This window comes from Strix uralensis, chromosome 2 (genome assembly GCF_047716275.1).
Source record: "Strix uralensis isolate ZFMK-TIS-50842 chromosome 2, bStrUra1, whole genome shotgun sequence".
NCBI classification, from domain to species: domain Eukaryota; kingdom Metazoa; phylum Chordata; class Aves; order Strigiformes; family Strigidae; genus Strix; species Strix uralensis.
In genome coordinates, this window is record NC_133973.1 from 25,784,372 (window position 1) to 25,800,756 (window position 16,385).

General features: G+C 38.9%; 1 protein-coding gene across 8 annotated transcripts in view; it reads right to left on the reverse strand.

Moving 5' to 3' along the window:
- Positions 1-16,385, reverse strand: part of SAMSN1 (SAM domain, SH3 domain and nuclear localization signals 1) — a 108,224-nt gene that overhangs the window by 3,340 nt on the left and 88,499 nt on the right. For 7 of the 8 annotated variants that reach the window (XM_074858055.1, XM_074858046.1, XM_074858042.1 and 4 more), the window contains 6 exons: positions 15,689-15,760; positions 14,958-15,113; positions 12,684-12,804; positions 11,104-11,255; positions 8,559-8,765; positions 7,380-7,530 (listed from right to left, as the gene is read on the reverse strand). In XM_074858055.1, the coding sequence (XP_074714156.1) occupies positions 7,380-7,530; positions 8,559-8,765; positions 11,104-11,255; positions 12,684-12,804; positions 14,958-15,113; positions 15,689-15,760 (859 nt within the window). Of the gene's footprint in view, positions 1-7,379; positions 7,531-8,558; positions 8,766-11,103; positions 11,256-12,683; positions 12,805-14,957; positions 15,114-15,688; positions 15,761-15,843; positions 15,899-16,385 lie in introns of all 8 variants that reach the window. The other variant, XM_074858079.1, reaches the window with a different exon arrangement.

Genomic DNA, 16,385 nt, shown 5'->3' on the forward strand with positions numbered 1-16,385 from the left:
GCCCCAGTAAAGCCTTATCTAAACTGTGTCATTAGCTCCTTGCACCCATGCCACCGGCACCAAGACGACCCATGTCTTGGTCACTGTGGGCTGACAGAGCTCAGCCCATGGATGGGTGAAATCATCCTGCGTGGCTGCAGGCAGGGCTCCCCTGCCCTCCACTGTAATCCTCCATCAGCCTAATGCTGCTTGCTAGTACTTTTATCAGCTTCTCTAGCATCATCTGCTGCTCTGGCAAGCAGTGACCTAAAAAAGTGTTAATCCTGTTTACATTTTCAAGGTCAAAGAGGAACCTCCATCCACTTTGTTTTACAGTGGAAAGAAGAGCAAGTATCTAGTGAATTAAATAGGAAATGCAGTTTCAGTGAGTGTATTAGTGCCCTGTAACTAGTTGTGATAATCTGAGTAGTTCCTATGTGAAAAACAGATCCTAAATTCTTTTGTAGTGATATCTTTCCCTTGTACATTTCAGGGGAAAAGACAGAGACAAGCCTGGAACTGAGATTTTTTTAAAAATCTGAATTTAGGTCAGTTAGGAGAATAAGAAATTTCTATTTAGAAAACATACAGAAATGTAAAATTTCTGTCTCCTTCCATAACACTAGAAGATTTTTTTACATGAAAAACTGAAAACCAAAAATGTTCAGGTGTTTGAGACAGTAAAATTATTATATTTTCTATTTTTCATTCTGAGCATAAAAAGTTGAACCCCCTCCCTATTTATGAAGAAAAGACTGAAAGCAAACTTTGGCACTTTTTTCTTTTCCTCTATTTAAAGCAGCCTTAAATATTATGCAGTAACTACTAAACCACTTGAACAGGATCTGAGTATTATAAATATATGTAGCATACAACTTTAGACATTGCTTCACAAGAAAAGAAACTGTGCTCTTTTTTTGCCTTTTTTTATTTTAGCTTTTGTCTCTTACTTTCAGTTCTACTTCATTCCTTCCTCTAACATGTACATGTTCATGTTCCACATTAGTAAAGGTAAATTTGCTGTCTTAATCTTTTAGACATCAGAAGAAAGATACAATGCACAGGAAACAGGAATTGATAAAATTAAACTGCCGTTAGATGTTGCAGAATCATCAGAAATAACTATCTTATCAACAAATGGATGTCCTATCATTTTTCTATAGTAAAGCAGTTTCATATAAGATAAATAGCTTTCAGTCACTGTTGTCTATGATATGGCCAGAAGAGTCCAAGATATGCATCATTTTGACACATATATTTTAATACTACTTTAGACGATGGGATTATATTCAGACTTCTGAAAAAAATGTGAGGCCTTTAGCCTTGGTAATAGATGTGTGATGCATACTTATCTTCCTCGCTATTTAGATCTTTGAAATGAATATTTGTTATTCAGTGACATAGATGTGCATGACACATGCAGGGATAGATGCCTTTTTTCTTTCAACAGCTTTTTTTAATGAGTTTGAAGTCCTGTTTAGGAAAGCACTTTAAGCTTAGGTTTAAGGCAATTCAGCTCAAGAATGTACAGAGGTCACACTGACATAACTGTGTGGTTATGTCGGTTTAAACCAGATGAGGGGCAGGAAGCTTGGATTTTGTCTTGGAAAAAAAGAAGGTCACCCAGCAGCAAGCCATACTTCATGAGTGTACCCTCTGAGAGTTTGTCTTCATGAGTTTTGCCCAGGAGAACTGGGGTAGGAGCACGATGCTTTAGGCTGAGTCACTTGTGTGTCTTCCTGGAAGGTGCAGTGGTGACATACTGAGCAGCACCATACAACAATTAAATACAAAAAAGTGTGTCTTCAAGGCTGAAGTTAGACCTCCTAAGTACATGTGAAGACCATGTATCAACCTGTAGTGCCTGTACCAGTTAGACCACCTAAGTGTTAAAATGAAATGAAAACTCACAAAGAATCTGTGGTGGTTTGACCTTGGCTAAATGCCAGGTACCCACCAAGTCGCTCTATCCCTTCCCCCCCCTTCCCCCTTTTTTTCTCAACAGGGCAAAAAGGGGAAAGAAAGTAAGATAGAAAAAAACAACCCTTGTGGGTAAAACAAAAGCAGTTTTAATATAAGAAAAGCGAAGCAAAGGTCCACACAGAGAAGCAAAAAGAAAACAGATTTATTCTCTACTTCCCGTTAACAGGCGATGTCGGCCCTTCTCAGGAAGCAGGGCTCCGATACACATAGTGGTTGCCCCGGAGGACCAAGGGTGACCCCACCCCCTTCCTCCTTTTTCCCAGCTTTATACTTGAGTAGACGTCCTATGGTCTGGAATATCCCTTTGGTCAGTTTGGGTCAGCTGTCCTGGTTGTGTCCCCTCCCAAGACCTTGCCCACCCTGTCCTACTTCTGGGGGGGAATGTTGGAAAGAGCCTTGGTGCTGTGTAAGCACTACTCAGCAGTAGCCACAACACCAGTGTGCTATCAACACCCTGACAGCTCCCAACATAAAACACAGCACCATGAGGGCTGCTATAGGGGAAAACCAATTCCAGCTCAGCCAGACTCAGAAAGGATCATTTTGAAGCAGTAAATGGTGATACTTCTTGAAAAAGAAGCAGAGAAACCTGAAGTGGTTCTGTACATACATGCAATACTCTGGGGACTCAAAGGAGTAAACCTGTTGTGGATATTTACAGACATACAACTTAAAAAATTTCACTCACTGAAGTCAGTGGCATAGCTTTTCTGGGAGGGATACTGTACTGATGTGAGAGGAGAGTCTATGGTGAAAACAGAAATGAGAAGGTTCTTTTTTCTCTAAAATCTGGAAGCAAACAGATATGCCTGAAAAAAGGTGAAAAATACTAATACTCATGCAAGGATGAGTTTCCTTGTGAAATCTGGAAATATTATGTCCAGGTCAATGAGTTGTACCACAGTACAAAAGGGAAGATTGTCTTTGAGCACAATTTGACCTTGTCATGATATTGTGTAATCCCACATACTTAAAGGGACTGCCCAGTGTAAAATCATACTCTTGATGCTAGGTCCTCATGTAAGGAATCCAACTGAGAAATGAAAGTTGGTGCCCTCAGCTATCTACTGTCTCACTGTCCAAGTACAATAAACAAGGAACAAACCTTATCTGGTACTGGCAGTGGGATTTAGACTATGATCTGGCACTTAAATATGAAAAGTAAGCTAAGGAAGTGGTTTTGGGGAGATAAGCGCAAAATATTATCCCCCAAATTGCACATATGCAACTTTTTTTTCTATAAAATGAACTGTATGCACATATCCAATGAAGTCTAATTCTTCTTTAACTCAGAATAGCTTCGGACTAATGTAACCCACTGGACATCAGGAATGAACCTCTTGACTTACATCATCTAAGTGAGAAGAGAATCAAGGCTATTTTACACACACAAAAACATTTGTCTGGGAAGCGGTCAAGAAAAAAGTTCCAAACTTCTTTTATTACTTTATTCATTAACCATCCAGCAACTGCTTCACTTTAAAAATAGCATCCTACAAAAGCACAGACATCCATCTCCTGTCTAGAAGCCATCTGGGAGAAGAATGGAAAGCTATTAAGAAATACGTTATGAAAAAGGGCTTTTTTTTTTTCCTCCCCAGCCATGAATTCATGGAAACCAATCATTTTGTCCCAAATATATAGGTCTGATCAACTTATAGAAAATCTAAAAAGAGATCTGGGAAGGGGGGGAGGGTCATGAGGAGCTTACAAGACCTTGCAGTACTAGGATAGCCTTGCTACCTGAAGTACTTGAAGATGGTGAATTTGGGCCTGGACTCCCAGGAAATGTAGGAAGAAGATACTGCAGTACCAGAAAGCAAAATCTGCTTAAAGAACCACTATGTGGTAGCATTTGCTAAATAAAACTTATTTTTTAGTTCCTGGTATAAGAAGGATAATTTTTTTCCTTTCAAATTCATTCAGGTCTAAATCAAATGTAAGATGAAAAAATTCTCACTGCCAGAAATCCTACATTTTGGATGGCTTTAAGAAGCATATAATATGGAAACTATTGCTGCTCGTCTTTTGGTTAGAAAACTCAATAACTGTTTATTCTGCCACATGAATTATATAGTCACAAATATGCGGCATGAAGAAATCACTTAGTATAACATACAATAAATGTCAAGAAAAAGCCAAGGAAAGAAAAGGAAATTAAAAGCCCTGTAAAAACATTTCACAATATCAGATATCACATTAAAGAAATATTAAATCTTGTTTTACAACATTTATAGTAGAATATAATAAGTATAGCTATGTTCCAGTACGCTTGGCTCTTCTGAATAATAGCAGAGTCACAAAAACTCAGAAACCCTTGCATTTCAACTCTGGCCCATACCTGAGACTCCATCCATTAATCAAACATGTACTTCATGGAAGCACAAATGTAATGCAAAGACATGGAATTCTTCCAAACTCTGTGAGAAAGATGGGCTTAGAACAGCAAATATGGTCTATGGCCTTAGTATATTTTCACACAAAGCTTAAAAAATGAGTGAACTTTTACCTGGAAAAGTGCTGAACTTATATCTAGAATACTCTTGGCCAGTAAACAGATTACCTTGTAGCTGTGGGTAATTATGCTGCTCACTTCTAAGCAATGCAGAAAATCAATTTTAATTAAAAAATCATTTATGCTGGACTGAGTAATGCCCATTTAGGAAAAAAAAAAATATTGACCTAGGAAAGTTCAGTTCAGATGCAGAATTCACTTTCACAGTAGCACCCAGCTCTTTCGACCTAATTTTCCAATCGGATTGACAGAAGGACAAAAAGGTCAAATGATTTGGATGAAGTCAGACTCATGCTGAGCTTATCCTCAAGATCATCTTGACTCCCCATCTTTCGTTATAACGACTTAACGGATAGCTTCTATCAATTTTAGTCTTTAGTATCTTCCTTTTTAGAGCAGGTTGTTAAATTCTGTTCTGTCCCTACCAGTCACGTGACAAATGCTGTGAACCTTTGGCAACCAGACAAGGCAAAGATTTGATTCAGTCCTGATTCAAGACAGTAACCCAAACCAGGAAAGTATTTATGCATGGCTCATCTTAAAATATACATGAGTCTTATGAAACATAACTAGACTTAAATGAATGCTTGCAGAAGATGTGGTATATAAAGATGTCTTGGTTCTGGTCCCTGTGAGTATTCATAAATTCTGGGAATATTATTCTATGTAATTTGAATACTAGAAAGATTGGCTATACCTATCTAACGTGGATGAGAGGAAATATTAATTTCTTCTCTTGATCTAAGATTACAGTGTCATCACTGGTTTTGAAGCATAGGCCACTTTATAAGATTTAATAATATTATTTCCAGAACCATTACAAGAATTTAAACTATTAGACTACCATACAGATAACATCAGGGACACTGTTTTGCCTGGAGAACTGACTTAATCCCATGCTGCCAGCTAGGAAGAATCCTATTTGGATAATTAAGGTAAATTTATTAATTTTCAGTGTATGGGACATGTAAGGACCTTGTTAGATTTGGTCCTTGCACAGGTGTATGTAGAATATTAAGTGTTTAGACACCTTCAGAAAAAGAAAAACTCGGTGTCATCTTCTAAAAAGGTTAGGTGTCTAAGGCTGCTTGCTGTGCTTTTTGTTACACGAGAAATATAAATTGTAAACCACATCCTCACTACTCCAGAATAGTTTGATGCTCGTGTGGTCTCTTAAAAACCATTATGTTTTGGTTTTGTTTTTCACACTGATACAAAGCTGAAAAATTACAATCTAGCATTTGTGTGTGTGTGTGTGTGTGTGTTAAATATTGATATAGAAAAACACACACAATAAAAGGTGCAGAAAGGCTAGTTACCAAGAAGTATACACAAATATACCCATATTCAGTTTAAGGGCAAACTAGGCAAACAAATGTCTTTTCAGATGGTTTCCAGCTAGATCCCTGCAATACAATTCTTGGAAGATGTAACCCTTTATTTCCTGGATTCACTCTTTCAATCTACATAGAGAGCCCTTCAAGAGTCCTGTTCTAGCTTGTCATCTTACAAAACTATAGACCAGAAAGAACTACTGAACCTGGTGGGCAAAGAAAACCCATTTAATACTGCTCCAACATGTTTGCAAGGACCTTACCTTTCCCTGGAAGCTGACTAAGAACAGGAAAGACCGCATGTACAAATGGGCTCCTGAAAAAGCCCAAACATACAGTAAAAAACAAGGTCAGCAAAGACAGAAGGAGGGAGATCAGAAAAGATCTGCAGGGAAAGCAGAATGGATAAGGTTGCCAAAGACATGCGTAGAAAACCAGAGATATTTATGTACTGAAGCACACAGGGTACATATGTACATACAGATATGTGCATACATATGTACATGTGCTGCAGTGATAATTGGAAAGCTACCTACCTACTGAGGAGATAAAAGTGGACACCTGACAAGAACTGATGTTAAAATATGCCAGGAAGACATTGCTTTTCCAGTTTTCCTTTTTTTTTCTTTCAGATGCTTCTCAATTGCAAGTGCACATTTGATGAAAAGACTGCTCAGCATAGGGGTGAGTATGAGCAAATATTAATGAAGAAGAAAACATCTGTTTTGGCTGAGCGTCTAATTAAGTAGATGCTTAGCTGTAGTTTCTAGGAATTTGACATAATTTATTTAAAATTAAAAGTCAGGCTGGAAATATCATTAAAATATCATGAGAACAGTGTTTTCTGTTCTGTGTCCTAGCTTTTCCACTCCCAGTAAAAGGAACAAGTGAAGAAAACATAATGGTGATCCATACACATACATAGACACACACCCTATGATCAGCTTTCAGAAGCTCACCAGAAACTTGAGTCAGATTCATTTTGAGAAGAGTGCAAACCAGCTATTAGTATATGTTTATTTAAAAAACCCCCAAACTTCCTACAAAAGAAACTGATTTGGATAAGGATTTAAGTATGGAATAAAGTGAGGAAAGAAAAACTGTATTCTTCTGCAGAATGTTGCTTAAAAAAAATTTAAAGAAAATTATTTACTGTAGCTATTTGAAATAAGCTCTATTTTGGTTAAGATACTAGTGCAGAGTTTGGGAGTTTTATTTTCTGTTCTTGCACAGACCTTGTGACTTTTGGGAAGTCACTTAACCTCTCTGGGGGTTGGGTCCCCAACTATAAATAGGGTTGTTCTTAAGCAATAGTTGCTACCAATCTCTCGTGTAGGACCTATAAATAAGAAATTTTAAATCATTCATGTGTTGCTAGTATAGTAATCATATACATATCTAGAAGAGACGTAGTTTGCTGTCTGAACAAATAAGTAAACCATCTGACTCCATGTTTCATATTTAAAAGAAAATTAATTTAACACATCAGTGTGAGAATCACTATTTCTTTAAATGTGTTTCTTCAGTTAAAACTTGCACATGAGTCTTAACAAAGCTTAAACACTTACTGTCATAGTCCTGTAGATTTTCAATTGCTGATAACAATCTTGCCCTGTCTTCTGGGTTTGAAATATTTAATTCGATCAGGTGGCTCTCCTGTAGATCCTTTAAGTCCTCTAGAGTTTCATAGCCATTTAGCAAGAGGGTTGAGGCATATTCCTACAGAAAGAAAAAAGCAAATCCTCTCATGTAAACAAGCACTATGTTTAGTAGAGGAATAGGCACAATTTCTCTTTTACTTTTTTGTCAGGGTTGAAATGTGCTCCATTCTCCACTCTGATTGACCTGCCTTTGTCATAAAATGAGAGCTGGAAAGCAAGAGAGGACAGAGGTGGAGATGTCTGGGGGTCCTCCTGGCCATCCCAGCATCTGTGTTTGAGTTGTCCAAGAGTCCGGCAGCAAATTGGACCAGGACAGAGCTCTGGCAGAAATTATTTAACCTGCCAAGTGTCTGGACTTTTGTGGGTCACACCATGAGTGCCTCCCGCTCTGGGTCCAGGAGGGCCTCTGAGGTGGGGTGTGCTCTGCCCTTGCACAGAAGGAGCCCCTCGATATAAGTGAGGGTGAGAAGCTGAGGGAGCCCTCAGCCTTGCTGTGTCACACATGGTTCCCCTTGAGCTGTGTGTTGATGCAGTATGAAACTCTGCACATACTCCAGGGAGAGGATTGTTTGCATCAGCGCCAAAGCAATAACCGTTATTAAAAATGTTACCTGTAAATCATGACCTAATTATGCTTTGACACTCAGTTGAGAACTAGGGTTGCAGAGAGGGAGAGGTGCAACATGAGCATAGTGCAAAAAGACTATTGCTCCCTAAAGATCATGAGAAATTAGAAACCCAAATTCTAAATGTTGGCACTGGAGCCAGGCTGCAGTCCTGTCCCTGAGGTGTCCACAGTCACACACCTCCTATGCTTAGGCACACAACTGCAGTCAGGTTACAGTGACTTGACACGTCACCACTGTACCTCTTTGCATGGAGTCTCTTAGCCTAACCAAATGATGTCGTAAAATGCAGTTCTGTAAGCCACTCACATCAGGTAAAAGACAGACACAAAGCTGCTTTGCTTTGCTGACATCAAAACTGCTGAAACCTGCCTTTCTGCTTCTGCCTGTAAATGACATCCAAACCCGAGCACACAGAAATTAAATGTTTCAAATACAGCTGGGAAACATGTTGGCTGACCTGCAGGTGGACACAATCCAGGAGCTCTTGCAGTGTTTTAGGCTTGGTCCTTTTGCTTCCTCTGTGCGGCTTTATCTTTCTGGGTGCAGCTTCCTCTTCCAAGATAATATCCACATAAATGAACTTGAAGTTTCCTACTTTGTTGTTCAGCATGCCTGTCCATATGCCCATGGGGGTTTTACAGATGATATCTATAATGTCTCCTTTCTAGAACAACAAAAAAAAGAACACCACTGCTTACGCATCTGGTTTGTTATATGTAGCTTTTCCTCTACAGACCAAAACCAACACAGACAGCACAGAATCTTAACTAGTCAGTGTGAAGTAACTTTTTAAAGTTACCTAGATTTAGCTCATTTGCTTTTATAAAATCCCAGCAAAGTAATTACAGAAAATGGAGTTAGTCCTTATCTCCAAAGCTTTGTGAAGGGGAGGTGAGCATAAGCAGCCCCTCTCACCTTTTTTGTGCTCCACTTGGTCCCTGAAAAGGGATAGGATTGCATCAGCAATCAACTTTTGCCATGGATAGTGGTCATAGCTTTGGCAAAATGCAACGGAGCACTGTCAGGTTACTTTTCAAATATGTGCCAAACTATTTACACAGTAATCATATTATCCAGCATCTCAAGGATCTTCAAAAACTGATAGCTGAGCTATGTGAAAGGTGCACTCTTACCCATTTTACAGTGAAAACTACTGGCCAGATTTCTCAAAGGCGATAAAGAACATTTAGCTCTCTTAATATTTTCCTGTCTGTCCTCCCCAAAGGACTGACAAATTTTCCCACTATTGTTAATACAATTGACTGAGAAAATAGTGGAAAGCACCTTAGTAGACAGATCTAAAGGCTTCAGCTCTCCACACTTGTGCATTCACTTGTGCACTCACTTTGTGAGTGCAAAAAAGAGTGACAACACAGCTACTTCAAGAGGGCTTTTTTGGTAAAGGTGTTCACAGCCACAGTGTGGGAGCCAAGGTCTCAGCTCAGCAAAACAGTCACTCTGAGTAATTTTCGTAGTAAAAAGGCTCCTTTGTAAGCCATACCCCCTACACAACTTGCTCCCCTGACGTCAGAATTCAGTCCTCTCTTCTGGAGAGATACCACAGAAATGATAAAAATGTTGAAAGTCTTTAAAGAGTTATTGAACAAATCCCCGTGTACACACTGTGGCATTCTGTTACAAAGTTAAAAATCAAACTCTGTTAAAATACCTGTTAATAACTCCTGAACGTTTTCTAGTCTGGTCAAGAAACTGCAAGTAAAACGGTCACCCTAGTTTTGGTACAAACCCAAGTATGAAATTGAATGTGTTCCAGTGACCTGGTTTTGTTAGAATACGAAGCTCAGAGCTACGAGCACGTTTGAAATGGAAACTAAACAAACATTTGTTTAAAGCTCTATAAGCACACACATTATTCTACATACTCATGGAGGCTCAGGAACTTCAGATATGGATGCCGATCAGGATTAGGCAGTGGCTCTAAGCCAAACTGCAGACGCACTCTGAATTCAGATTCAGGGTACTGAAATTTTGTGAGATAAATTTAGGGGATTTCAAACCTAAGTATTAGCTTATAACTGAGTCTAAAATACACTGCCCCAGTGACTAGAAAAGGAACCTATGTGAGCCAGGAGGCATCTGCTGTTCTGTGATCAGTTAAGCTGTTTTGAAAGAAGTGCCCTAGGTATGGGTGGAAGTGGAGGGCAAGTGGTTAAGACTGCAAGTACTGATAGAACAATGGCTGTAATGTAGGCCAGAGAGGAGGAGAGGGAGACTTCAGTGAGATACAGATGAGGATTTTGACAAAAAGAAAAGGCTGCAAAGAAGAAGAAAAGATGCTGAAGTGTGAATATAATCTGGATATGAAGGTGTTTACAAAGAGGGAAAAGAAAGAAGTCCAGATTACAGACGAGAGTAGTCTGAAGTATGATGATATTGAATCTATCTGTGCATGGAAGAAGAAAAGGGCTGGTCTTTTTTAGTAATGTTCAGCTGGCCCACGTGTGGAGCTTCTTTTTCTCACACAGCCTGGACACCCCTGCCATGTTGTCAGGGACAGAGAAAACTCATGGTTCAAAAGTATGCCTGAAAAAAAGCTGAATGGAAAGGCAAACTGTTTTCATTAAAGACAATGAGTCTTTTGATATACCCTAGTTGTAACTGAAAAAGCTGGGGAGGCGACTTAGCATCCCATGAGACTCAAGTTTTTCTTACTCCAGACCTAGTATGTGGGAAGCAGCATGTATTTTACTCTGAAGAAAACTGTGGTATCCAGGTAGATACCATGATGAAGTACCTACCTGGAGTCTGTGCCTTAAAAAGCCTTTAGCAGCAGTTGGCTTTGCAGCACTGTCTGAACTAAGTCCTTATAAAAGCGCTGCAAAACCAGACTGGTCTTCCTTTCAGAGTGTTACATGTGCTTAATAGTTAAAAATGCATTAGTAGCAGACATAGTAGACATGCAGTAGACATATTCTTCACATGTAAGAAATGTCCCCCTGGCATTCTTACTGGAGAAGAAGAAATCCTGGTGGTTGGCTTACCTTGATTTTCAGAGAGTCGGTGTCATAAGGACTTGGTGTGAAGTCAGTGTGAACTTTGGCTCGACCGCAGAAGGGCCCATTGTAAGGGACTTCATCATCAAACCGGAGGCTGTCCCTGTTGCTTGTTCCATCTGAGCAGCTGGTCACTCCACCTTAAAGAGAGTCAAGTTGAGAGATCTGCTGCACCAAATGCCCAGACATGCAATTCTGCACAGCAACCAAGAGGAGAGTGTTCAAAAGCACAGAATTAGAGGAAGAGTGTACTCTGTGTGGCTTTGACACATTCCAGGAAAAATACATTTAATAAAAAGCATACTACAAGAGACCAAAGAAAATAGGTAGATCTTTCATTAACATCTTCCTTTCAATAATCTTTTTCTGGTGATGATACTAATAGACTACATATTTTATTTACAGACTTTTTGAAATATTACCCCTGCAGATTAATAAAATGTACTCTAAAAGTGCAATTTAGGGAATTAATTCTGCTGAACTTCTCCTGTTTATTCAGAGAAATGGAAACAAGTACTGTAGAAGTTATTTTATTTCATTACAGTGCTAGCTGAAACATCAAAGGAACCTGCATTGCAGAGGGAAATTTTAATCTTATCAACATTTCTGCCTGTCATTTTGTCCAAGTTGAGCAATAAAATATCAGCAGAGTAATTCAAGCAAATTTGAGCAAGCTCTGCAATATCCCATCCAAATATGTTTTTAGATAAGAGCAGCAGTGTATTGGAAGTAAACTCCCATATACAATTTTCACAAATCACATCATAGAAAATGATCATAAAAATGGTTTTGTTTGAAGTGATTGCTTAAGTGCACAGCTCCATCTCAGGGCCAGATTAACTACTAAGTGCAAATGGTCAAGACGGTAGCTTGAGTCCCCACTTAGGGCTCACGTGGTGCCTGCAGTGATGGCCCACCAATGTCATCATGGACAGATGTGGCCTCCTGCTCAGCAAATGTCCACAGCAGAGCAACGGATAGAGAGGTGGAGGCAAGCTCCACTTCTCATCAGAGATTCATCTGCCCTCCAACTGAGACTACCCTGTTGGGGGAAGGTTTTCAGTGGGTTTGTGGAGAAGCAGACTGTGGCTCTCCGCATCATAACCCGAAGCTGCCAGGTCAGGCCCCCATCACCCATCATCTCAGAGAGACTTTGTCTGCCTCACATCTGCAGGGCAAAGGATGAACTCACAGACACTACCCCCAGAGACAATGTTTGTGTGGCTGCACCCAGTGATTACAACCCTATGGGTGCCAGCACCATAGCAGTGATAACCCCCCCAAAACCATATATGGCATATATACCAGCAACTTCCCCTATAATCCATGTTATTTTTTGCTTCGGTTAATATTTCCGCTCTTAAAAACACTGTTTATTTCTGGAGAGAGGTGTATCTATGCTAGCTGCCACGCATTTAATCAAATTACACTTTTGTCTGCCAGACTGAAGAGGTCTGGCACATTTTTGTGCCATCACATTTTTGATCACCAGCTCTGATACCTCAGACTTAAACAATAACAATATTGATCCAGTGACTGAATAAGAACTATGGATATCTTGTACTTACTAGATGAGCTCTGGCCACTGTTCAGACTATAGAGACTTTCCATAGAGTCACTGGCTTTTAGGGAGACCTTCTCAGTGTGTATTCCACCACCAGGATCACTGTTATCTTTTCCTTCTTCATTCTTTAACACAAAAATCAGATGTTAACTACCAAGAGATGTAGTCTAGACAAATATTTGTTTTTTTCTTTTTAAATCATCATTGGAAATTAACTCATCATTACACTTTATTAAGAACCACTCTATGAGAGAAAGCATTTTAGAGGTTGATGCCCGGTACAGAGGATGTCCAGCACAACCCCTAGCATCTTATGATCTTGGAGGAATGCCCTGTCTGCTCTCTGCCCCACTCACTTCATTCCACTCCTTCTCAAGCATCTCAAACTGATTCTCCATCTCAGAAGACTGCAATATCCCACAGCAGTGACACAGGCTTGTAATGAGAAATTTGCAGGTAGACAGATAAGGTGGTTTTTCTGATTGTCTCAGAGGAGGAAATATAAAGTTTAATTCTGAAAGCACATGGTGAAGTGGCAGATGACGTAGCTGTGTTTTGCATTGAACTTCTGAAAATTGTGGGCACTTGGTGGCAGGCTGGCACCCGAGCCAGGGTGTTCTGGAAACAGCTTGCACGCACATACAGCATCGGTGTGTTCTAGCACCAAGCTCACCACATTGCCGGACCTACACGTTGACCTCAAAATCCAGTGCATTTCAGAATTAACAGTTGCGTGTTTCTCTCACAAAATCTAATGGTGTATGAAATTGGCCCCTTGAGTTTATAACATTAAATCACACCTCAGGAATCGCAGCCTATTCAAAACAGTAAGATCCATATTTCAATCACAGGTAAGTTAGGGACAATGTAACAACTAAATGACATAATGATGAGCTTTCAAAGGAAGGAATTTCTTCAGCAGATTTCATCATGTTGTCAATGTGCATGATATTCTGATGCAACTGAAACATCCTGCAGTAATGAGGAAGTTACGTTATATTTGGGGAAATATTAATTATTCATCAGTTTGTTGATGAAGTCAAGCAAAGATGACAGTGCACGTATGAAGTAGAGACCTCACAGGTATGTTTAAGGCATAGCATTGTAATGAGACTATTTTGGTTTTCAACAAGGACAGTGCTTGTTATACCAGCTAGCAGCATAAACTATAGATTAATCAGCGGGCCAGTATTGATTCTCATCATCTTCTGCAGGAATGAAGATTATGCTACATGTGTGTCCAATCAGATAATTCACTGAATTTCTGTCATGTGAATTGTTGCTGTAAATGTACAGAAGGTAAATGTTGAAATTTTTATTTTTCTTTCTTATAATATAAAAATCGTGGATTGCAGCCTCTCAAATTTTAGCAAAAATTGCAACATAAACTAATGAAATAAGAATCCTTGTCTTTGACCTCCAAAAACTCTCTAAAGGTATCCTGTGAAACACTATTTTCTACTTGTGAAGTTTCTTATTTATTTTTGCTACTTATTTGATATTGACATGTGTGAGATAGGATGCAGACTAGCTTGATTTTTTAGGATGATTAAGTATGACAAGTCCTTTTTCCTTACATTTTTTAAAATTTGGAACTCACTGACACAATATATTGAGAAAACAAGGTTTGCAGGGTGTGAAACATTATAGGTTTTTTATGTTTAATAAAGATAAATTCAATAAGATTAGATAAGGTAAAAGCAGATAAGGCATATGAGTTGTCATGCTCTAGTATGCTGGCTGACCTCTACAAAATGGACTTTGGAAACAATTCTTGTATTGAAAGATAAATTCTTCTAAAGAAGCATTTTGTACAGGTTGAGTATCAGAATGCTCAAATGGGGTTCATCCATGCTTGCTTGTGTCCACATCACAGAACCGTAGAATCATAAAATGGTTTGTGTTGGAGGCGGCCTTGAAGATCATGTAGATCCAAGCCCCCTGCCATGGGCAGGATCCAATCAGGAGATTTTTTTTTTGTGATGCTTATACAAATGCTCCTTGATAACAAAGCAAAATTCAGTGATGTAAAACTCCTATGTCTATCTTGGGCCCTTACTGTGTGATGCCTTGATTGTATACCTGCACGTGTGTGTATATTAGCATGCACATGAAGGAAAGGGTGCATACTAAAAGCTGTCTTAATTCAGTATGCTCTACCACGTTTATATGGATTGTCATGACTGATGACAGTTGAAACATGAACAGGAAAAATGGACATAACATTTTTATTTCACATGTATTATCATCAAACATGAGATTCTTAAGCTGTATTTACCATCTCCTCAGAAAGTGCCTTGATGTACTTTTTACCCATCTTTTTCTTCATGGTAAGGGAAATGGCTCTCATCTTCTTACTCAAACTTCCTCCATTATTTGCTGCTTTAGTTTGTACTGCATCTCCAATGTCACTTATAGTCTCCAACTCAGATATCTGATTTGAAATAAAAAAGTAAGCAACAACTCACAATGAAAATGAAATTTGGTGTAGTGGAATAGGAATTACAGAAAAATATTAAGGACACCAATGCAGTTAGGATGACAAAAGTCAGTCATAGCCATTTGCCTGGGGAATAGTGTACCTAAACAGGTTTACAGCACACTACTGTATGTGTGAATGACAGAAAGAAAATATATTTTATGCTAGAAAATGTTGTTTCCTATTGTTTACTGTCCTTAAGACAAACAAGAATTGAGGGGATTTATGCAGGTTCTTAAAAACAAAAATGACACATCTGTCTGTTGCATACATATGCTGATTACTTTGGGCATGCACCAACCTGAAGTAGACTTTTGTCTCTTTGAAAAACTGTTTCTAATCTTCCCATCAAAGTACCAAACCTTAGGTGTGATTCTCTTGTTCATTTTGGCAAGAGCTCAATGACCCAGACAGATCCATGTACACAAGCAAAGTTCTCCAGCATAAAATTTACATAAGAGTTTCCCAACTTTTTTGTATAACTGTCCTGCAAAAGTGAACTGAAGAAAGTAAAACTGTGTTATACAGACCTCAGCTGAATCATCTGTCTTTGATATTGAGTGATGCCTGAAACGGTCAAAGCTTCCAAAGCTGCTTGTGCGCTGTAAAAAAAGAGAAGGCAAACCTTGTCTCACTGATGGAGTTTTGTTCTGTTACTAAGACTTAAATACAACTGTCAAGTCACCTGTTCGTGTTAAAAATTCCTCCCAGATCAGTGGACCATGAACTGCTACATCCAGCTAGAAACAAATTAGGAGGTGACTACACAAAAAATAAATGTGACTTTACAGCCAGAAGCATAGAAATGAACAAGAGAACCAATACTCCTTCAAATACTAACTAGATTGTGGATATGATTGAGTTCTTTTACATCAGTTTCACATTAATTATACACATATATGTATGAGTTACTTCTAGGTAAGATTGCTGTCTGTGAACTTAGAAAAAAAGATGTTTCCATAAATACTATATGAGTTATAGAGTCGGCTATGGTGGTGTCAGCTGTGGCAATTTATATAGTTATAACTATACTTTCACAGCTAGCGAGACTTTACAGTTCTTTGCCAACAGGAATCAACAAGGACTGCTGACGATTATGAATACATTTTTTCCAAAATGTATATGTTGTGGAAGGAGTAAGTAACAGAACAATAAGGCATGCCCCATGTTTTTCTTTCCAATCCCCCAATTTGAAAATCTGATTTTTAAATGTACATGGGTACAGTT